Here is a 19,332-nt window from a genome sequence, read left to right on the forward strand (position 1 = left end):
GCTCCCAGAGTCCATCACAATAGGCAATGCAGTTGTCCCCTTCTCGGTTTCAGTGAAGAACTTGGGTGTCACACTAGACTCCCACCTAACTATGAACGCACAGGTACAAAACATCACTCGTGCCGTCAACTTTGAACTCCGCCGTATTGGCTCGATACGCCATTACCTTTCTAAAGAAGCAGCTCTGACTCTAGTCTCTGCATTCATTCTTTCCAGACTGGACTATTGTAATGCACTGCTGTATGGCTGCCCCCAGTACCTCCTAAACAGGTTACAGAAATTGCAGAACAATGCTGCACGCCTGGTCCTCAGAGTCCGCAAGTCCGAACACATTTCCCCTCATCTCCAAGCACTGCACTGGCTTCCAATAGAGTCACGCATCAAATATAAAATCGCATGCCTATCCTATGGTGCACTCACACAGACAGGACCCGCATACCTCACAGACATGACTCAGACATACACACCGGGCAGGACACTCCGCTCCTCAGCAGACACCTCTATCCTTTCCACTCCGAGAGTCAACACTAAATCTTTTGGTGAGCGCTCTTTTTCTGTTTCTGCTCCTCTCGTCTGGAACTCTCTCCCTGTCACTCTTCGTCACTCTGCCTCCTCTGGCTCTTTCCGCACAGGCCTGAAAACGCATCTTTTTTCACTTGCATACACATGATACCCCCCCCCCCCCCCCCCTGCGTGCATGGAGTGTTTTGAATTTGTATGTATATATATGGCTTTTTCTCATTCCGTTGCTTTGTCATGTTTTTGTTTTTTTCTTTTGAGTTTTGAGTATTGTTTGCATGGAGTTCGGTATTAATTTTGCTTATATGGTTTTGCTTGTATGACTTTGTTTTGTCTTTACCCTGTTTGCTTGGTCTTGCGTGCTTGGAGTGTGTTAAGCTTTTGTGTTTGCTTGCATGGAGTATGCTGAGTATGCTATGTTATGTAGATTGTGGGTCTTGTTCATTGTGTATGGTTTTATTATTAGTTATGTTAATTCTAGTTATTGTAAAGCGCATTGAGCATATATATGATTATGCGCTATAGCAAATGTCCATTATTATTATTATTATTATTATACCGCAAACGGTTCGGGAATTCCCGACAAAAGAAAAGATCCGCACGCGGCACTGACAACTTCAGTGTCAGCTGAACACGAGAGCGTTCGGTCTTTTAGAAGATTTGTATCTTGAAATGAAAATTAACGAATATCGCGCTGTCCGAAGGAATGGAGTACATATCGGACAATGACCACGCTCAGGCTAAAACGATAGGACATCTGACCGACATGCGGCAATGTGAATCGGACATTTGGGGATTTTCATCGTTATATGTCCGATGTCCGACGCCTAACGACATCCCTGCCTTGTTTTGCATTTTTCAAATTATTCTCAAAGAAACTTGGTGTATTTTCAGAAAAAAAAGAGTGTACTCCACACAGCTTTTGAACATCCATGATCCAAACCTTCTTTGCAAGTGTCTGTTGGACCGTTCATTAAGTTAACCAATACATTTAATACAAACGCTTCTTTCAATGTTTAATGATTAAACCTGCAATCATTGACTGATCAAATGCAGAGTTATAAAGTTAGTTATCTTTAATCATTAAAACAAAGAGTGCCCATTAATTATACACGAATAACAATCTATGTGTGTAACTTTGGGTGTGTAAAACTTGGTTGTGTGCGCGTGCGTGCATGTGTGCGCGTGAAGAAAAGTAGTCTAGGAATTTTTTTTCTCGTATTTTTTTTCTACCAGCCATACTGATCATATTTTAGACAATCAAGGAAATAAAATATGACAAAATTGTTTGGGTTCCCAGGTCTGTTTATAAAAGTGCAACCACCCACAATAACCCGGATGAAAGCTGAGACTGTTCAGGAAAACCTATTTCGAGGCCAAGTAAACCTGTCTTTTGTTTTCCAGGGAATCTGTAAGACTTTAACCCAGTGCATAATTTGAAAATCAAGAAATCTATCCCTTTGTACAAGAAAATTTGTTCTTTATTCAGGAATTCCTGATGCTAACTTTCATCTCTGCAATTCTTCTTCTTCTTCTTCAGCGTTCCAGAATTTTTCTGGTTACGTGTGAGCTCGTTTGCCCATTTGGGTTCCCCACACTATACTCTGAGAGCATAGTCAGCTCACTCCGCTTTCGCTGAGTAGGCATGCTGGGTATTTTCGTGTTTCCATAACCCACCGAACTCTGACGTGGATTACAGGATCTTTTCCGTGCGCACTTGGTCTTGTGCTTGCGTGTACACACGAAGGGGGTTAAGTCATTATCAGGTCTGCACATAAGCATGGGTGTTACTGGGAAAAATCAAAAAACCTGAAAGGCAGGGGTCCAAAATGCTCAAGTTTGAAAGAAAGTTTCTGGACACCGACGAAACCAAATCATAATAAGCAAGATGGCGGCAAATCCAAGGGAGCGAACCGAGAAAGCACGCGAACCGGTGTCAAAAGTTGGATCGGAACCGCTGCTCGTTATTTCAACTTAGCGAAACGAAGCTTTTTTTTTTCCCGAAAACCCGGAAAACCGGAATTTCCGGCTTCAGATTTTTTTAAAAAACCCGAAATCCGGCAAAAGCCGGAAGAGTAACACCCATGCATAAGTTGACATGTGAGATCGGAAAAATCTCCACTCTTAACCCACCAGGTGGCAGCGACCGGGATTCGAACTCATGACCTTCCGATTAGGAGGCCGACGTCTTACCACCACACCACTGCGCCGGTCTGCAAAGTAAACTTGTACACTGTAATTCTAGACATGCCCAACCATCACACAGACCTCTCTCTCCACATTCAAACGTACCTTGCATGGGGTGGTTCATGTTCATGCCAGGGTTCTGCATATTGCCAGGGTTCTGCATATTGCCAGGGCCCATGTTGCCAGGGCCCATCTTGCCAGGGCCCATGTTGCCAGAGCCCATGTTTCCAGGACCCATATTGCCAGGACCCATGTTGGCCAAGGATGTAGCTACCATGCCCTGCAAGCTTGTAGGGTTGGCTCCCAGATTGGCCACCCTGGACTGGTACTTTGGATGGCTAGCCCGCTTTTCTTCCTGCACAGTTATAAATTTAGACGTAAAAATCTGCTTAAGAATGTACACATCCAACTTTAATCCAAACATCACACAAGCAAGTCTTCAGCCAGCAGCCATGAACGACATAAGAAAATCATCTGAAGAAGAATAAATTGAAATAAATCACCAGAAAAATAAACCACAAGAGCTATACTAAGTACCAGGGTGTGATTTTGATTTCCACAAATTAAAAAGAGGGGAAAAAAAGATATGGAAATAACAAGTTAAACTTTATAATTATGACAATACCAGGATCAATAAAAACCAACGCACATGAGCTATCAATAAACATTTTTTTTAAATCATTCAATTCATCTGCGTAACGCTTTCAATCAATCAATCAATCAATCAATCAATAGGAAGCTTATATAGCGCGTATTCCGTGGGTACAGTTCTAAGCGCTTGTCAACACAGGACTAACAAAGAAACTAACATCTACAGACGGACACGAACCCTATCACACACTAGCAAACCCTGATAAGCATACAACAAACAACTGTTTAACAACAATGTACACATCAATAGCTAGGTCCAAACAAATTAATATTAAGCACAAAGAAAACACCTCTCACAGAGCACAGCACAAGAATGTCTTTTGGGGCACAACACATTACGTCGAACATGAAAGTCGCAGCTCGCTACGGGAAGAACTGAGTCTTCAACCTACTCTTGAACGAGTCAAGAGAGGGGCTCTGGCGAAGCTCAAGCGGCAGGGAGTTCCAGACGGAGGGGCCCGCGGAGGGAAATGCACGCTGACCAGCAGATGCGAGTTTTGAGCGAGGGATGTGAAGGCGGAGTGGGTCAGCAGCAGAACGAAGGGGACGGTCGGAGGGCTGGGTGTACAGGTCCAGGGAGGATTGAAGGTACTCGGGAGCAGAGTTGCCAGAGCCCATGTTGCCAGAGCCTTTAAGGAACGGCAATACGATTGCTATACTTCACAAAGCCAGACATTCATTTTGAACAGGGTCGCACTGAATTGCAGTCCACAACTAACCTTAGCCCAGCACAAAATGGCTGCAGAGGCAGAAGAGAGGGAACAGAACCCTCATCTCAAAGGAGACGCACATACTCACCAGAGAGATGTCTTCATCAGGGTGAATGAGTTTGGAGATCAAACCTGAGCTGGCTTCTGGCTTTTTAATAGTGGGGGCCCCAGTAATGGTAGCGGAGGCAGACACAGTGGCGGCTGCAGGGAACGTTGGCTTGACAGGACCCATGCCTGATGAAGCTCCACTCATCATTGGTCCGCTCTGATACAGATGAATAAACAATGAGTTATTAGGTGAAAATTTGCTTGCCTCAACATCAACCATTTGCAGATTTAACAAAACAAAACACAAGTAAACACCTTTTTACAGTACTTCAAACAACACAGGAACAAAGAGGGTGAATGTTTATTTACAATCAAAGTCCTTGAAAATACAAATTCAAAGCAGCGATGGTTCCACATATCAAACAAATAGCCCAATTGGCCTTTACTTTGACAATCCTCGTTTCACCTGAATCTCACTCATTGAGTCATTCACTACTTGGATTTGTCATTTATTACCAATGTTTTTTGTTGCCCAGAGTGAAAAAAGTGATTTTTTTGTTCCCTGGTCATTTCCATTTTCTTTCTGATTTTGGATTTTGAACCTCTTCTGGTTACTCTGATATACTGATTTTAGATCAGAATTAATCATAAACGGTCAAAACGGCTAAATGAACAATGTATGTGTATGCAATTGTGTATTGAACAAACACAGAACAGCAAAAAAATGCGTATGTTTGAGAGGTGACTGCGAGTCAAACACATCGTCAACGGTGGTCACGTTAGCATGACTGGAATGAGTTGTCTTTTCTTTGCTACGATCAGTTCATACCGCGGACAACGGGAATTTCCGTTTACGGATTTCGCGCCGTTAGTAACAGCAACTAGAAGACATTCCAATGAGCCGAAGAGAACCGATGAAGATTCCGGGAAATTCCGTATGAGCAATTTTCGCTGCTGACCAATCGAATCGCGGATATTAAACTTCGTTTATGCTCGGTCTCGTTCGGTTCGATTCGGCCTTCCCAGAATGCAATATTCTTCATTTCCGCCAGATCTTGCCAAAGGCGATGTGAAATATCTACAGCTGCGATTTTCCTGGGATATCTTTGTGGAAACTTCAGTTAAATACACGTTTTGCCCCGATTTCAGTGCTTGACACGCAAAGGAGATGATTATCGAGTAAAATCAGATCAGTTGTAGAGGCTGGCGTGACGGAAGTTTAAAAAGAAAGTGCGAGTCGATAGTGTCGTCTGCTATTGCTACGAACGAATCGGAAGATCAAGTTTGTGCATTCTTCTTCGTCCAGAATGAAAATTGGCTGGAAACTATGCTGCTGCCCTTGCAACAGCTGGGACGGAGCAAGAAATCACCATCGGTGGTGTACGTTTGAAGCACGTTGCCATGAGTGTTTTGAGCCACGACTTATTTTAGAGTTGCTGAGCGGAATGCGTACGGCAATAAGGACAACACGGAGTTCGCCATTTATGGCGACGAGAAGGCAGACCCTATATATATCTTTTCTCTGGAAAAAGCAAATAAACTGCTTAGAAAAAGAACAATCAATACAACAAGAAGGGCAAAGCCCATACGACTCACATGCTTTACACATTTTTCCTACCAAAATACATGTGACCTTGACCCAAGGTCAAGGTCATCCAAGGTCATGCAACACAAAGCTGTTAATTCAAGACATAGGAAGTACAATGGTGCTTATTGGCTCTTTCTACCATGAGATATGGTCACTTTTAGTGGTTCACTACCTTATTTTGGTCACATTTCATAAGGGTCAAAGTGACCTTGACCTTGATCATATGTGACCGAATGTGTCTCATGATGAAAGCATAACATGTGCCCCACATAATTTTTAAGTTTGAAACAGTTATCTTCCATAGTTCAGGGTCAAGGTCACTTCAAAATATGTATACAATCCAACTTTGAAGAGCTCCTGTGACCTTGACCTTGAAGCAAGGTAAACCAAACTGGTATCAAAAGATGGGGCTTACTTTGCCCTATATATCATATATAGGTGAGGTATTCAATCTCAAAAACTTCAGAGAAAATGGGAAAAATATGAAAAATAGCTGTTTTTTAGGCAACATTTATGGCCCCTGCGACCTTGACCTTGAAGCAAGGTCAAGATGCTATGTATGTTTTTTGGGGCCTTGTCATCATACACCATCTTGCCAAATTTGGTACTGATAGACTGAATAGTGTCCAAGAAATATCCAACGTTAAAGTTTTCCGGACGGACGGACGGACGTCCGGACGGACGTCCGGACGGACGGACGGACGGACGACTCGGGTGAGTACATAGACTCACTTTTGCTTCGCATGTGAGTCAAAAATGACTTTGTTCAGCCATGGTACAACACCATGCATCTCCTGGGAAATCTTTTGCAGTTGAATACAAGCCCAAGCAGAGCAGGGAAGATTCCAAGCAGCTGATAAGCTGGTAGTAGGTATGTATTTTTTTCTTCTTTTGACACAAAGTAGAAGTGTATACATGTGTTTGGTTATGTGTGCGGCTCTTGCTCTGTGTGTGTGTGTGCGTGCATGTGTGTGTGTGTGTGTGTACGTGTGTGACTGTTATATGCTGAAGAGCAGAATGTAAGTAACAACACCCTGATGCAAAGAAACTGAATAGGATGCAAAGTCTGTTATGTGCTGCTACTGTGAAGCTTGGTTGTCACAAGGTTTGTCAGGGTTGGAGCAAAACATCTGTTCTTTCCTCATTTATTTTCTCGAGCATATTATATATAGGCCTAGCTTCCTCCTGTGATCACAGTTTTCTTGTGGCTCAAACAAACATGCATTCACATGGCTCAGTGAGTGAACATTGCTTGTGGTCATACTTCCCATGCAGACCATATCACGGCATATGGTTTCTGCATGCAATGTATGTGCAATAGCTGTAAACCAAACCTGCACTGCCTTCGCAACATTTACATGATTTGTCAACATCTTTTTGTTCACTGCTTGACTATCAGCACTGACATGTGCATGCGCCCAAATATCGTGTTACATGTATCACATTACAATATCTTTTTCAAATGTGTGTGTGTGTGTGTGTGGGGGGGGGGGGGGGGGGGGTCATTGTTGGGAAAATGTGAATAGCAGTATTTGAGTTTGTCATAGACATATTAATTTTAAATTTATGTTGTCTCTACAGATGCAGAGGTGGAAGCTGGAGAGGAGCTTCCAAAGTACACATGGCATTGCAAGGCAATTCACAGAAGTCAACCCAAATATTGTAGTATAGAAAGTAAAGGACACTGCCATATGACTCCCTGATTATTCAAAGCAAGTCCAAAAGAGGTCCAAGATAAGAGGCTTCACTGGTAACAAGTTGGGAATTATGGATGGGCATACTTTACGCAGCGTGCACATAACGGATAAGAGTTGATCATTGTGACCTTGGAACAGGTTCCTTGGTGCTTGCAGAACACTGGCTGTTTTTTTTTAAAATTTTGTTGAATTTTGTTTCCGTTTTTCTTGTGGAACTAAGCAATACCTGTTGTTTTGTTAGTGTTGTTTTGTTACATGTTTCATAAACGTTTGTGTAAAAAAAATACATTTTCTTCACGTTTTGTGTATTTTCTCAAAACTACTTTTTTGTCACTTCAAAAGCCTAAGGCTTTTTTTCTAATAAACTTGCGCTGTTGAAACTTTGCATACATCTCGAGTGCGTTTTTTCGCAGATTTTGTTAGAGCGTTTTGTTGAATTTTTTTTTTCGTGAGAAGTTATACCATTTTTGGGGGCGGTTTTTCATAAAATTCAAGGTCACTCATTTTTATCACTGATATCTTTTGAATGACTGTAGATTTCAAAAAAAGCCTCTAACAAAAGTTGGGTATTGTGCTAATGTATAAATAACAAGCACCAAAACAAAATTCCTTTCGGTTTTGTAAAAGCCTTAGGGTTTTAAAAAGTGGCAGTTTGGTGGCCATCTTGGATTGCTACCAAGGCAACCGGTTATCCAAAAAAAAATTTTTTTTCATTTTCTCAGGAGATGGACTGAGTTCTTTAATTGTGCAACAATTTTTGACCCAACACTTATGAAACAAAAAAAATCACTTTTAACACCAGTGTCTGCCCTTAACTGGTGAAAATGATGACAAACTCATATTTAATTACATCCAGTGATGTTAGTTATGCTCACTATTAGCACAACAAAGATGTTCACTTTAGGGTTCTACCCTGGATTAATCTTGTCTTGTGACTGACCTGAGCAGCTGCAGGGAAGAGAGGCCGGGAAGGCCCAGGTCCCCCAGAATTCATGTTGTTCATGTTCTGGTTCATTGGTGGCATCATTTGTTGGGGAGGCATGGGAGGCATTCTGCAATAAAAGCATGTCCGTCAAAAGTCTTTGCAATTAAAAAATTTCACACACAAGCCTGTCCTTACACTTACGATGGTAGTTAAATTCTCAAAATAAATGTATTGCTGCTTTTGCTATTTTTTTTTTTTTACAAATCGTCACGCTCATTAGATAATTGCCAATATCAATTTTAGTGTTTTGAGAAAAAAGAGAAAACGTTTTCGTTTTTTTTTTAACAATCTGCCTATGTTGCAAACTGCCCATCTTTGGCAGTTGACAGCAGGATAAGCAAGAGTTGAAGAGCTGGCAACAATGTTTTCAATCAGCACAACTGCCTAACCCAAATAAGCTTTTGCACACCAAACAGGTCTTCCTGTATGAAAACAGCAGTCTCTGCTGAAAAGTGCCCAACTCAGAAACAAGAACGGCAGTTTTGCTTACGTAACCCTGACAATGATTTCCGATGGTCTGAGAGTTTGTACTCTCTAACACATGATAGGTACCCTTCCAGTAGCTTCCCCTGTAGTCTCACTGCAGAAATGCCTAACACTGAGTTAGGTATTGTTCTTATGAGCGTGACGAAAAGCCACGATTTTAGCTGATGATTTATGAAAGGTCTATCTCAATACATCAATTCCCCTCCCCTCTGTTTAGAGAATAAAAATGGGAAAACTGGGAAAACTCCTCTGAAAGTGAAAGTCTTAACACTTTCGCGACGGGACACTGATAAATCAGTAACCGCGCTGACACGCCCATGGACGGGACGCGCATTTTTCAGTGCCAGTCATACAAGGTACAAGACTCGTGATTGCTTCCCGGTTTTTGAAGATTGCAATAAATTGAGTTGTTTCCCTTGATACACGTGGTTTTCTCTTCCGGCTTGATCAAATTAGTGCAGATTTGCGTGGTGTTTTCGAACAAAAAAAATGAATCGAAGGCGAGCCTTGTCACGGGAGGAGATTCTCCGGATGTTGGATCTTGAGGATCCTGTAGATCATGATATATCGTGTCGTTTTAGCCTCAAGAAAGCGATAATAGCAGTGATATTGAGGAAGAAACAGTCCCGTTGTTGCTAGTACGAGTCGGCAAACTACACGTGGTAGGGGGTGATACTGCTAGACGAACATGTATCTCGGAATCGTGCAGGAGCTATGGGGGCGTGGCAGCACTGATAACAATGGATGGCTGGAGCCTTCAAATCCTTTTGGAATTGTTCATAGGTGTACAGTTGGTACTTTGTTGTGAAAATGTGACTTATATTCAATATGGATTACCTAGACATCATTTGGTGAGTGTTACAGTTTTGTTTCATTTGAGTCAGGATGCTGTGAGTGAATGCGTGATTTGCTTGTTTTTTTCTTTGTACTGTCTCCTTATTTCTGTGTACAATGTTAACAATATTTCAGCTAATTCATAGGTTTTACACCTTGTTTGGTTATAACATTATTTATAATACTTTCTGTTAAAAAATAACTTTTAAAAAAAGCAGTGGAAAATAAAACACACACAAAAAACGTTAAAAAACACAAATTATCCCCCTTTCACCCCCCTTTGCTAAAACAAATCGCGTGACAAACTTATAAATAGCACGACTGAACTGGGCATCCATTTTTGAATTAGTACACAAAATTTGGTGGTGATTGGACTTAATTCAAGCTTGCTAGACAGATTTCTTTACAGTTACTGATTTTTGGGAAGTTTCTTGGTGGCAAGCTTGGGCAGGCAAGACGTTAACGCCGTGGCAGTGCTAGTCACAATAGTGTTAATAATACACAAACTGAAAAAGAATAGAGAAACGCTCATCAACCAACAAAAAACAAGAACAACAAAAAACAAGCGCAGTCAAACAAGCATGCAAAAACCAGCTTACCCCATGTTGCCCATTGGACTCATAGGACCCATCGGTCCCATATTTCCCATAGGACCCATCGGCCCCATATTTCCCATGGGACCCATCGGCCCCATATGCCCCATCATGGGTCCTGGAGGCATGGGGGGCATTCCCCCTTGGCCCGGAAATACCCCAGGCATACCCCCCATGGGGGCAGGGGGAGCAGCAGTTGGAAAAGCGGGCATGGAATCGTCATCGTCGTCTGGAGAGTCTCCACCTTTCACATCGTCAGCTGCACACCAAGTGATATCGGGGTTTAAGTTCTACGTCTCATCAGAAAGTAAGTGCATACTTAGCTAAGAAAATCAATTCAGTTGACAGAGAGAGACAAAACTTAATTTTTTTACGCCAAGCGCCTAACTTTTTTTAAATCAGGATCAAAGTCCTTTTTCCAAACCCATTTGTTCGAATTTTGATCCATAGGCCGACATTTCTATTTCTTATTTCTTTCAGAACTTTTTATAATCTTTACAGTTTACTAGCTCAGTCAAAGTCACACGATTCAAGGTTTTCTGTGTCATACATTGCGTTATCTTGCTTTTTGCAGACATAAAAACAGCAGAATACAAAGTAAATCCAAGACAACCCTCTAAGTAGGGCGCCACAGAACAATACCCTCTGTAGCTAGATAAAAAATGTTGTCATCATTTTCACGAGTTTTCATTCACAAACACCTGGTAAATAAATCTCATGTTCCCCATGCAATAAATCGAGGTGGTGAATGGGTTTGAGCTTTCATGTGAAACGTGGATTGTCGAAGTAAAAGCCAATCAGGCTGATTGTTTGATGTGTGGAACCATCGTGGCTTTGGATTTGTGTTTCCGAGGACAACGATTGTAAGCATTCAGTATTCACTCTCAAAGACCCAATCAATGTTGATAATTACCGCGGCGACTCATGGTCAATTTGCAACTTATCTCTGTAATCGCAAAATCCACAACGAAAAGTCATAAACACTTAAAAGAAAAGAAATATGCTCAACACTTACTGAATTCACAGGTATAATCGCAGCTCTGTACATTTTCAGACTGGAAGAAATACGTCAACAAGCTACGTTTGACGTCACATACAAGTTTGACGTGTTATCTCGTGCTACTGTGACGATGCTTTGTGGCCCGGAGTTGGATTCTAAAATTTCGTCTCCCTGTGGGTTACTGTGCATTTTGTTGCACAACCAAAATGATGACAAAAACGATGTTTGGTAGCTTGTTGTCAGACCAGCACTTTGTTGTTGGTCCTCGGGGAGCATGTCGCTTTTTGTCTCATATTTATCAACCTCGGCCTTCGGCCTTGGTCGATAAAGATGAAACAAAAGACGATATGGTCCCCTTGGACCAACAAAAAAGCTGGTCTGTCAACAAGCCACCAAACATCTTATAATATTCCTATATTTTTAGAACCACAACATGGAAACTTAAAGCCCGAGTCTGTCTCAAATGGTTTACAGAACTATTATTAAACAATGGCGACTGCACGTGAGAGGGAACAATAAAGAGACCAAAAAGCAATGTACTCACGTTAAAATGACGAACACGGAACGAATAACAGCGACATTTTAACGTGGGTTTACAGAACGGTTTAAATCTTCTCACGAAAAAAGCAGTTCTAACCTAATGGAAAACACTTGCAATAACAAAATCGTAAGGGTAAACAGGTCTGGTAAGTTATTTTGCATTGCATGTATCAAAGGTATGGCGGTACAATTTGGACCTATTGTTTTTTTAAAGCCAGGACATTTGGACCTATTGTTTTTTTTAGGGAGGTCCAAATGACCTATTGACTTCTTAGGCTGGCAACAACACTGGAAAGGGTGTTTGTACTGACAGTGTCTGTGACCAGAAACTGATGGTTCAAGTGAAGCTGAGTGTGCCTTTAAATGTACTGTCGCACAAGTGAGATTGTATTACACTGTGGGGGCATGTGGCAGGAGGAAAAGAGCTGTAAATATAGCATTCCAACATCAAAAATAAATGGAGAGATGGGGAAACAGAGAACCATAAAAAGTTAAGACTGAGAGTGTGAATGCTGTGTGGGTCTGGGGCTCTGGGGGCACAGTTTTTGAAAATATAACTAAAAACTTCATTCTGGAGCTTAAATGAGATATTGGCAACATACCTTTACTAGGCACTTTCAACTTTTCTAGCACATTTCCACTGCGCGATTCATGTAATCTTTTCTGCTTGAACGTAAAAAGTGATCTCGTTTGGCGTAGGCCAACATTTCTTTAAATCCTTTGAAAACATTGCCATCTTTTGAGCAAATCTGCCTAACATTTTTCACGGTGGGAAACAAGGTACCCAATGGTTGCATTTAACTTTTAAGCTGCCACATCTAAAAGTAAAACTTTCATAGCTACTGCAGAAGCGTCGTCAAGAAGACCAACCTCCTTGCCGGAGTCTTCATGCGATCAATTCGGTTGCTATCCCATAATCTATACAGCCAGTCTCGCCTCCAATCCTTCTTTCAGATGTTTCAATTTTCTGCGCTGTTATATTCCTGACATTTGAAGGCTCAATGCGTAAACTGTAATTTTGATTTATTCAAATCAAACCATTTGCAAATTCAGCGACTTACACCGGCCCCCGTAGCGCAGTGGTTAGCGCATCGGGCTGCGGGCCGGGAGGTCGTGGGTTCGAATCCCATCAGGGTCATGTGGGTTTTTCGGGCTACGGTCGGCTCCTACCAAGAGTGGAAGTGCTATGGTTCCTTTGGGAAGGCTGGGATCACACAGCCGAGTGTCATTCATTTAACGAATGCGACTTTGAGGGTGCTCAGGTTCTGTTTACCTGACCAACACCGCAGGTGCAGCAGTTCTCGAGCCTGGTTGACGCCAGGATATATTATGACAGTAAGTGTAGAGTGCTGCCCTGTCACGTAGTCTCAAAAACCAAATTGGAAATCCAAAGCATCATCATAATCATCCTCATCTCATTAATCATCCAAAAAATAAATTGTCCTTGCTCTTGTGGCCCTTCATGCCCGGAGCTCTCATGGTGACCCTGGTCTCAGTGTTCGTGTTCGATCCTTCCCTGAATAGTAGTTCTGCTGTCAGTCCTCAACGTGTGACGTTCTGGGGGGTCGACAGGACGTGGTGGCGGTCTGCTCTCTTGAGGGGACGCTCACTCAGTCTGGCTCCGCGACTTAAAGTCAATGTCGTTTGTAGGGGGCATAGTAGGTAGTGGGCTGCGTCCGTTAGCTCGGGACAGACCCACTACTGAACACCGTCGAAGTGACTCAGCAGAACTGCAGTGTCATCTTCCGAGGGTAGCATACCGCAGGGACCGGCCCGACATCCCCCCCCTGGAGCGTCTGTAAAATCGACAAGTCTGGCAGCGGAATGAAATTCAGAGGTGGTTGGAGCAGCGAGTCCAGGGACGGGGCAGTGGGAGAGCACAACGGGACAAGGGAACAGGTGTAGGGACGGGGAAAAAAAAAGAAAAAAAAAATTCAGCGACTTACTGTTTATCCAGTTGCGGAGAGACAGTTTACTTCCCTTGCTGACCCACACAATGTACCTTGTATTTTCCTCTTTTTGTTTTAAGATTTTTTATGAGGACAATTTTTAAAAACGCAGAAATTGTAAGATAAAAAACAAGGAATTTCTGTGGAAAGGAGGAGTAAGTTTTCATGCCTGCTTTTACTGTTTTCATAAAACTTCTTAAGGCGGGGGAGGGAGGGACGAGGGGAAGTGGTTGGTGGTGGTGTTGCTGGGAGCATTAAAGGGCAGCTGTTGGGTTGTGGCTCTCAAAATCTGTTCATCAGAATGAGTTCTCATATAACTGAAACTATACTTAAAAGTTACTTGGTGATTTTAACAGCTTGATAACACAAGTCCGAAGATTTTAGACATGCTACAATGTCTTTAATCGAAGAAAGTTTGCATTCTTGGCTGAGTCAATGCAGCCCGCTCAAAAATTACTTCCCTTGGACGCGTGACGTCAGCCGAGGAATCGGCCGGGTTGAACGGCGCTCTCTTTATGCCGTGTAGTGGGCGCAATCGGGATGTCTATAGTCAAGCCCTAAAGCATACTTCACGAGTAGGTGAAGAGAAACTTAGGATGGGGTGTCTTCTCCCAGGCCAAAATTTCACAGTAAAATACGGAGCTTATAAAGTGTCTTCCGTCCCCCTCCTGCTTTTGTTCAGGTGTTCCCACTTGAACCCTGTTTTTGTTCAACTTATTCAGTTATTGGCATATAATGTCACGCGTCGAGGGACACAAACACACACACATGCACCCACAAACACAAACACACAGACACACACATGCACCCACAAACACAAACACACTCACCACACGTGTAATTACACACATACACAAGCACACACACATACGTGTTATCACACACACACACACACACACACACACACACACACACACACACACACACATACGTGTTATCACACACACATACATGTTATCACACACACACACACACACACACACACACACACACGATATACCCATCACAATCACAGTTTGACAAATTCATCTTTGATTTTTTTGCGGCCGAACCCCCCTCCCCCATTTTCCACACTAGATCCACTGTTTCATCTTTGTCTTCGTCTCTCTTCCCTATATCTTATCTCGGCTACCTACTTGAGTGAGTAACTGAAGAGGTATTGTCATTATCTCTTTCCTAGATTTTCCCACCGACAGAGTTAGTTTTTGTCTTGAATTCAGTACCTCACACGTACACGGTAATTGGCGTGACACCTCAAGCGGACCTTCTTCAGTGTAAAGTGTCTGCTGACCAGGGACACGAGGGTCTATGGTTGAGCAACTTTATGGTTTAACCGGGTGGACTGGGGGAGTAGCAACAGCATGTGAACCATTTTAGAAATTACTTGTGAAGGTTGCAGTTGGTCAGATCAAAGAAGAGAAGATGGGAACATGGGTCCTGAGAAGATACCACCACCCTAATACTTTACTTTGTGCAAGAATCAATCACGCGTACAGCATTACAGATGCCCAGCTGTACTCTGCATTGTACTGTAAACTTCGCAGCGGCCTTATCGGGTTCCTCGGATGACGTCACTGCCAGGCTAACGCTGTGCTGACAGAGTTGTCGGTCGCGGATTTTGAGTCGTTTCGGCCTGCCAACTGCTTCGTTTTCTTGCGGATTGAGAGAACTAGCAGAAAGTTTCACTCATTTTCATGGTTTCAAACTAATGATAAAAGTATCTTCTTCTGGACCAAATCAACAGCCTTTGGTTGAATCAACTCGGAAAACTCTTAAACGCGTGTTTGCACACGACTCCGCGCATTTTTGAGGCCAGGCAACCCGACAGCTGCCCTTTAACCTTTATCTGAAAAAGTCAGTCACATTGAGTCCTTACCCTTTTTACTCTTGTTGCGTTCATGGTTCTTCAAGTCGTCCTCTGGTATGCCTTCCATTCCATAGATTTCTATTTCTATATTGTTTCGACCTGGTACAGAATTTGGAACTTTGTCGACTTTTTCTTTGTGAACCTGTTGATGAATTAAAAATGAATGCAATAAATGTCACCGCATACACATATCTATGTATCAAAGTTTTTCAGTTCGTTTTAAATTCTAGTTTACATGAAATGAACTCCCACTAGCAGAAACATAATGGAATACTTTATTATCTATACCAAACTGATATTAGTGATAAAGCTCGATGATAAATCAACAGAACACTTCAAAGTTCTTTCCTCTACCCCTAAGCTACTCAGGCCAAAAAGAAAAATATGTCTGTTTCCGGTAACCCGACCGACCCTATTTTTAAGCGCCGACCCTAAAGGTTTTTTTTTGCTTTTCGCACACACAAAAAAAAAAAAAAAAAAAAAGGGAGGTAATCGGTTGATGAGACTTCACAATCGAAGAGACTTTACCTCCCGTTTCTGTCGTCACGCGAAAAAAACATGGCGGCCAATGACGCCGGGGGAAAAAAAAAACCCACGTAAAAAGACGTTAAAAAAACGTAAGAAAAAAGTTGATAAAAAATGTTTAAAACATTTTAAAAACCCGACCGACCGACCCTATTTTTTTTCGGCGATGTTACCGGAAACAGACATATTTTTCTTTTTGGCCTCACCCTCAGTATGAAGGCACTTTCGTAATAACAAAGGAACAGACTAATAGTAATAGCTTCAATCACTACAAAGATGCCTGTAAAATTGACAAAAGCCCTTCAGAAAGAAAAGACCCCCAACAAAGGACACATTCTACAGTACTTTACTCAGTAAGCTTTACAAAAGTATACAAGTCATGAAAGGACCCTTGTAATCTGGGGAGAGTTTTGGTCATTCCGAAGGACGTCCTCAAAAGCACATGTAGCACTGTCAATGAAACTTGTAAGACCAAATCTCCAGGTTTACCTGCATGCAGTGAATGGACAAGCCAGGTCCTGTGTACAGCTTCTTGTGACATATGTGGCATTTGAAGTGCTTGGCTTTCTGGTGTTGGATCAAAATCTTTTCATCGTCAAACTCACGATTACAGTACCTGTTAATTGGTTAAGGATATAAATACTATACATTGTCTTGAAAAATATCTGGCAAATTTGAAATGTAAATAAAATAGTAAATTATCCTACATACGTGAGAGGCCACTCAAGAGATAACAATATCGTTCAATTCACACGTTGATATATCATTCAAGATTCAAAGATTTTAATGTCCTTATAAAAATTGCCTCGCAGTGTCAGGCGATTGAATACATAAATAACATCTCAATCACTAACAGTTTAAAATTTCTCTAAAAGATCCACAACATTCCTTGCAATCACTCATGGATACAGACACCCACATTAACACACGCAGGCTTGCCCGCACACACAAACTTACACACTAACTATATTCCTTTGTATACTCTCTCTCCTCTCCCTTTTCCGTAATTAAACTTAAAATGAATTAAAATTGCTCAGCGTAGACTGTATTGTACACCTAAAATTAGAATATCTAAAAAGTACATTTGAACTAAAGACATGATTGCACTTATCAACAGTTACTAAATGACTACCAACACTTTCAATCCATCGGACGAATATCAGAGTGTCCGGTCAAGTAACACTCGCGCACATATAAATACACATTCTCATTATTGTCCAGCGGCCTGCACACACACACACACACTTGTTCTGTGCGCGAGCGCGCTTTGTAGGGGAAATTAGCAGCAAGTCACAGGAACCGCTGACAAGTCAAGTCGCGGCGTTTACAGGGGTGTACCATAACTTTTTTTGCTACCAGCCAGGGTGGCCGGCAAGTCTAAAATTGAACCGGCCCCCCCCAAATCCCAACCGGCCCCCAACCAGCCCGGATTTGTTACATGTACAACCACCTCAGGGGCTCGTTGCGTGCTAAGCACTTACACAAAAGACGTACATTCATACTTATAATGCATACATGTGGATTTGCACTACTAATAACTATCACAAACACACACAAGACTTGATGACAAAAATGTTATAATAATAATAATAATAATAATGCAAACTTTTATAGCGCTATTCTAGAACAAGAAGAGCAAACGCTCGATCGAGTCACTTTCGCAGTTCTGAATATTATATGAGGCATCAGATGGACAGGAAGAAATTGCTATTCACAACACAATGAGTCACGTTCACATAAAATTTGAGCCCGGTCACTTTTATAGTTTCCGAGAAAAGCCCAACGTTAAGTTGTGTGTTGCCGAACAGAAAAGGCTAGTTATCTCCCTTGTTTTTCTGATAACGTTCGTAAAAGGCTACAGATGTAAATACTTTGATGTAAAGAATAATCCTACAAAGTTTCAATCACATCCGATGAACTTTGTCAAAGATATAAAATGTCTAATTTTTCCTTTGACGCTGACCTGTGACCTTGAAAAAGGTCAAAGGTCAACGAAACCATCGTTAAAGTGTAGAGGTCATTGGAGGTCACGACTAAACAAAATATGAGCCCGATCGCTTTGATAGTTTCCGAGAAAAGTCCAACGTTAAGGTGGTGTCTACGGACGGCCGGCCGGACGGCCGGCCGGACGGCCGGCCGGCCGGACAGACTAACACTGACCGATTACATAGAGTCACTTTTTCTCAAGTGACTCAAAAATGTATACTCTTAGCGCTTTACAATACATACATCGACCAAGCATATTATACACGCACAGGCAAAGAAACCGACCAAACATAACCAACAAACTATACATGCACAGGCAAAGAAAACGACCAAACATACAATACACGCACAGGCAAAGATAACGACCAAACATAAACAAACATACTATGACCAATCATAACCAACATACTATACGCGCGCAGGCAAAGAGAACAATCAGCACATGTAATAATTACTGACAACTAATGATGCAGGCATACAATGACAATCCAATACACAGCCTAGGCACAAGAACCACATAAGGCTACTGTATAAAAACGTGTCAACAATACTATTTACACACACACAAACAGTGCTGACACAAAGCGCAGAAAATATATATACACGTTATTTTAGGCACCAGGTAGGGGGTGAGGTGGGGCGGGATGTTTAATATAATGATAATTAACCTTGTTGGCTCACGTAAGTGTAGCCTATGCGATCGTAACTTTGTCTGTCTGTGCGTGCGTTTGTGCGTGCGTGTGTGCGTGTGTGTGTATGTCTGTGGTAGAAACTTTAACATTTCCGAGTCTATGTGTGAGTGGTTATCCAAGACTATGGATAAAGCTCGCATAAGATTACGTCACGGTCAAAAGTGTTTGACGTCAATTAATGCATCATGACTGCATGCCTCCCTGTAGTCTTTCTCTCTCGCGTGGTGTGTGTGGTCTCGGTCATTGTTATTTTGAGCGGGCCGAGACTATTTGGCAGTCGTGTCCCTGTAAGTAGGCTACATGCAGACACAGACAGATCTAGATCTAGTGTCTCTCTTTCTTGCACAGTCGTCACCTAAGCTTACTGTGTGTGTGGGTGTGTATGTGTGACGGAGTGATTGAGTTTGTGTTACTGTTTGTCTATTTCTTACGTGAGCCTTGAAGGCTTCGCCTCTTGTTTTAATAAAGAATTCAA

General features: G+C 42.1%; 1 protein-coding gene across 2 annotated transcripts in view; it reads right to left on the reverse strand.

The window, feature by feature from the left end:
- LOC138959004 (BUB3-interacting and GLEBS motif-containing protein ZNF207-like) overlaps positions 1–19,332 on the reverse strand; it is a 31,021-nt gene that overhangs the window by 4,218 nt on the left and 7,471 nt on the right. For both annotated transcript variants that reach the window (XM_070330362.1, XM_070330361.1), the window contains exons 2-7: positions 16,669–16,795; positions 15,664–15,796; positions 10,305–10,557; positions 8,341–8,452; positions 4,156–4,332; positions 2,812–3,061 (exon numbers count right to left, since the gene is read on the reverse strand). In XM_070330362.1, coding sequence (XP_070186463.1) covers positions 2,812–3,061; positions 4,156–4,332; positions 8,341–8,452; positions 10,305–10,557; positions 15,664–15,796; positions 16,669–16,795 — 1,052 coding nt within the window. The remainder of the gene's footprint in view (positions 1–2,811; positions 3,062–4,155; positions 4,333–8,340; positions 8,453–10,304; positions 10,558–15,663; positions 15,797–16,668; positions 16,796–19,332) is intronic.

Source organism: Littorina saxatilis, linkage group LG2 (assembly GCF_037325665.1).
Source record: "Littorina saxatilis isolate snail1 linkage group LG2, US_GU_Lsax_2.0, whole genome shotgun sequence".
Lineage (NCBI taxonomy): Eukaryota > Metazoa > Mollusca > Gastropoda > Littorinimorpha > Littorinidae > Littorina > Littorina saxatilis.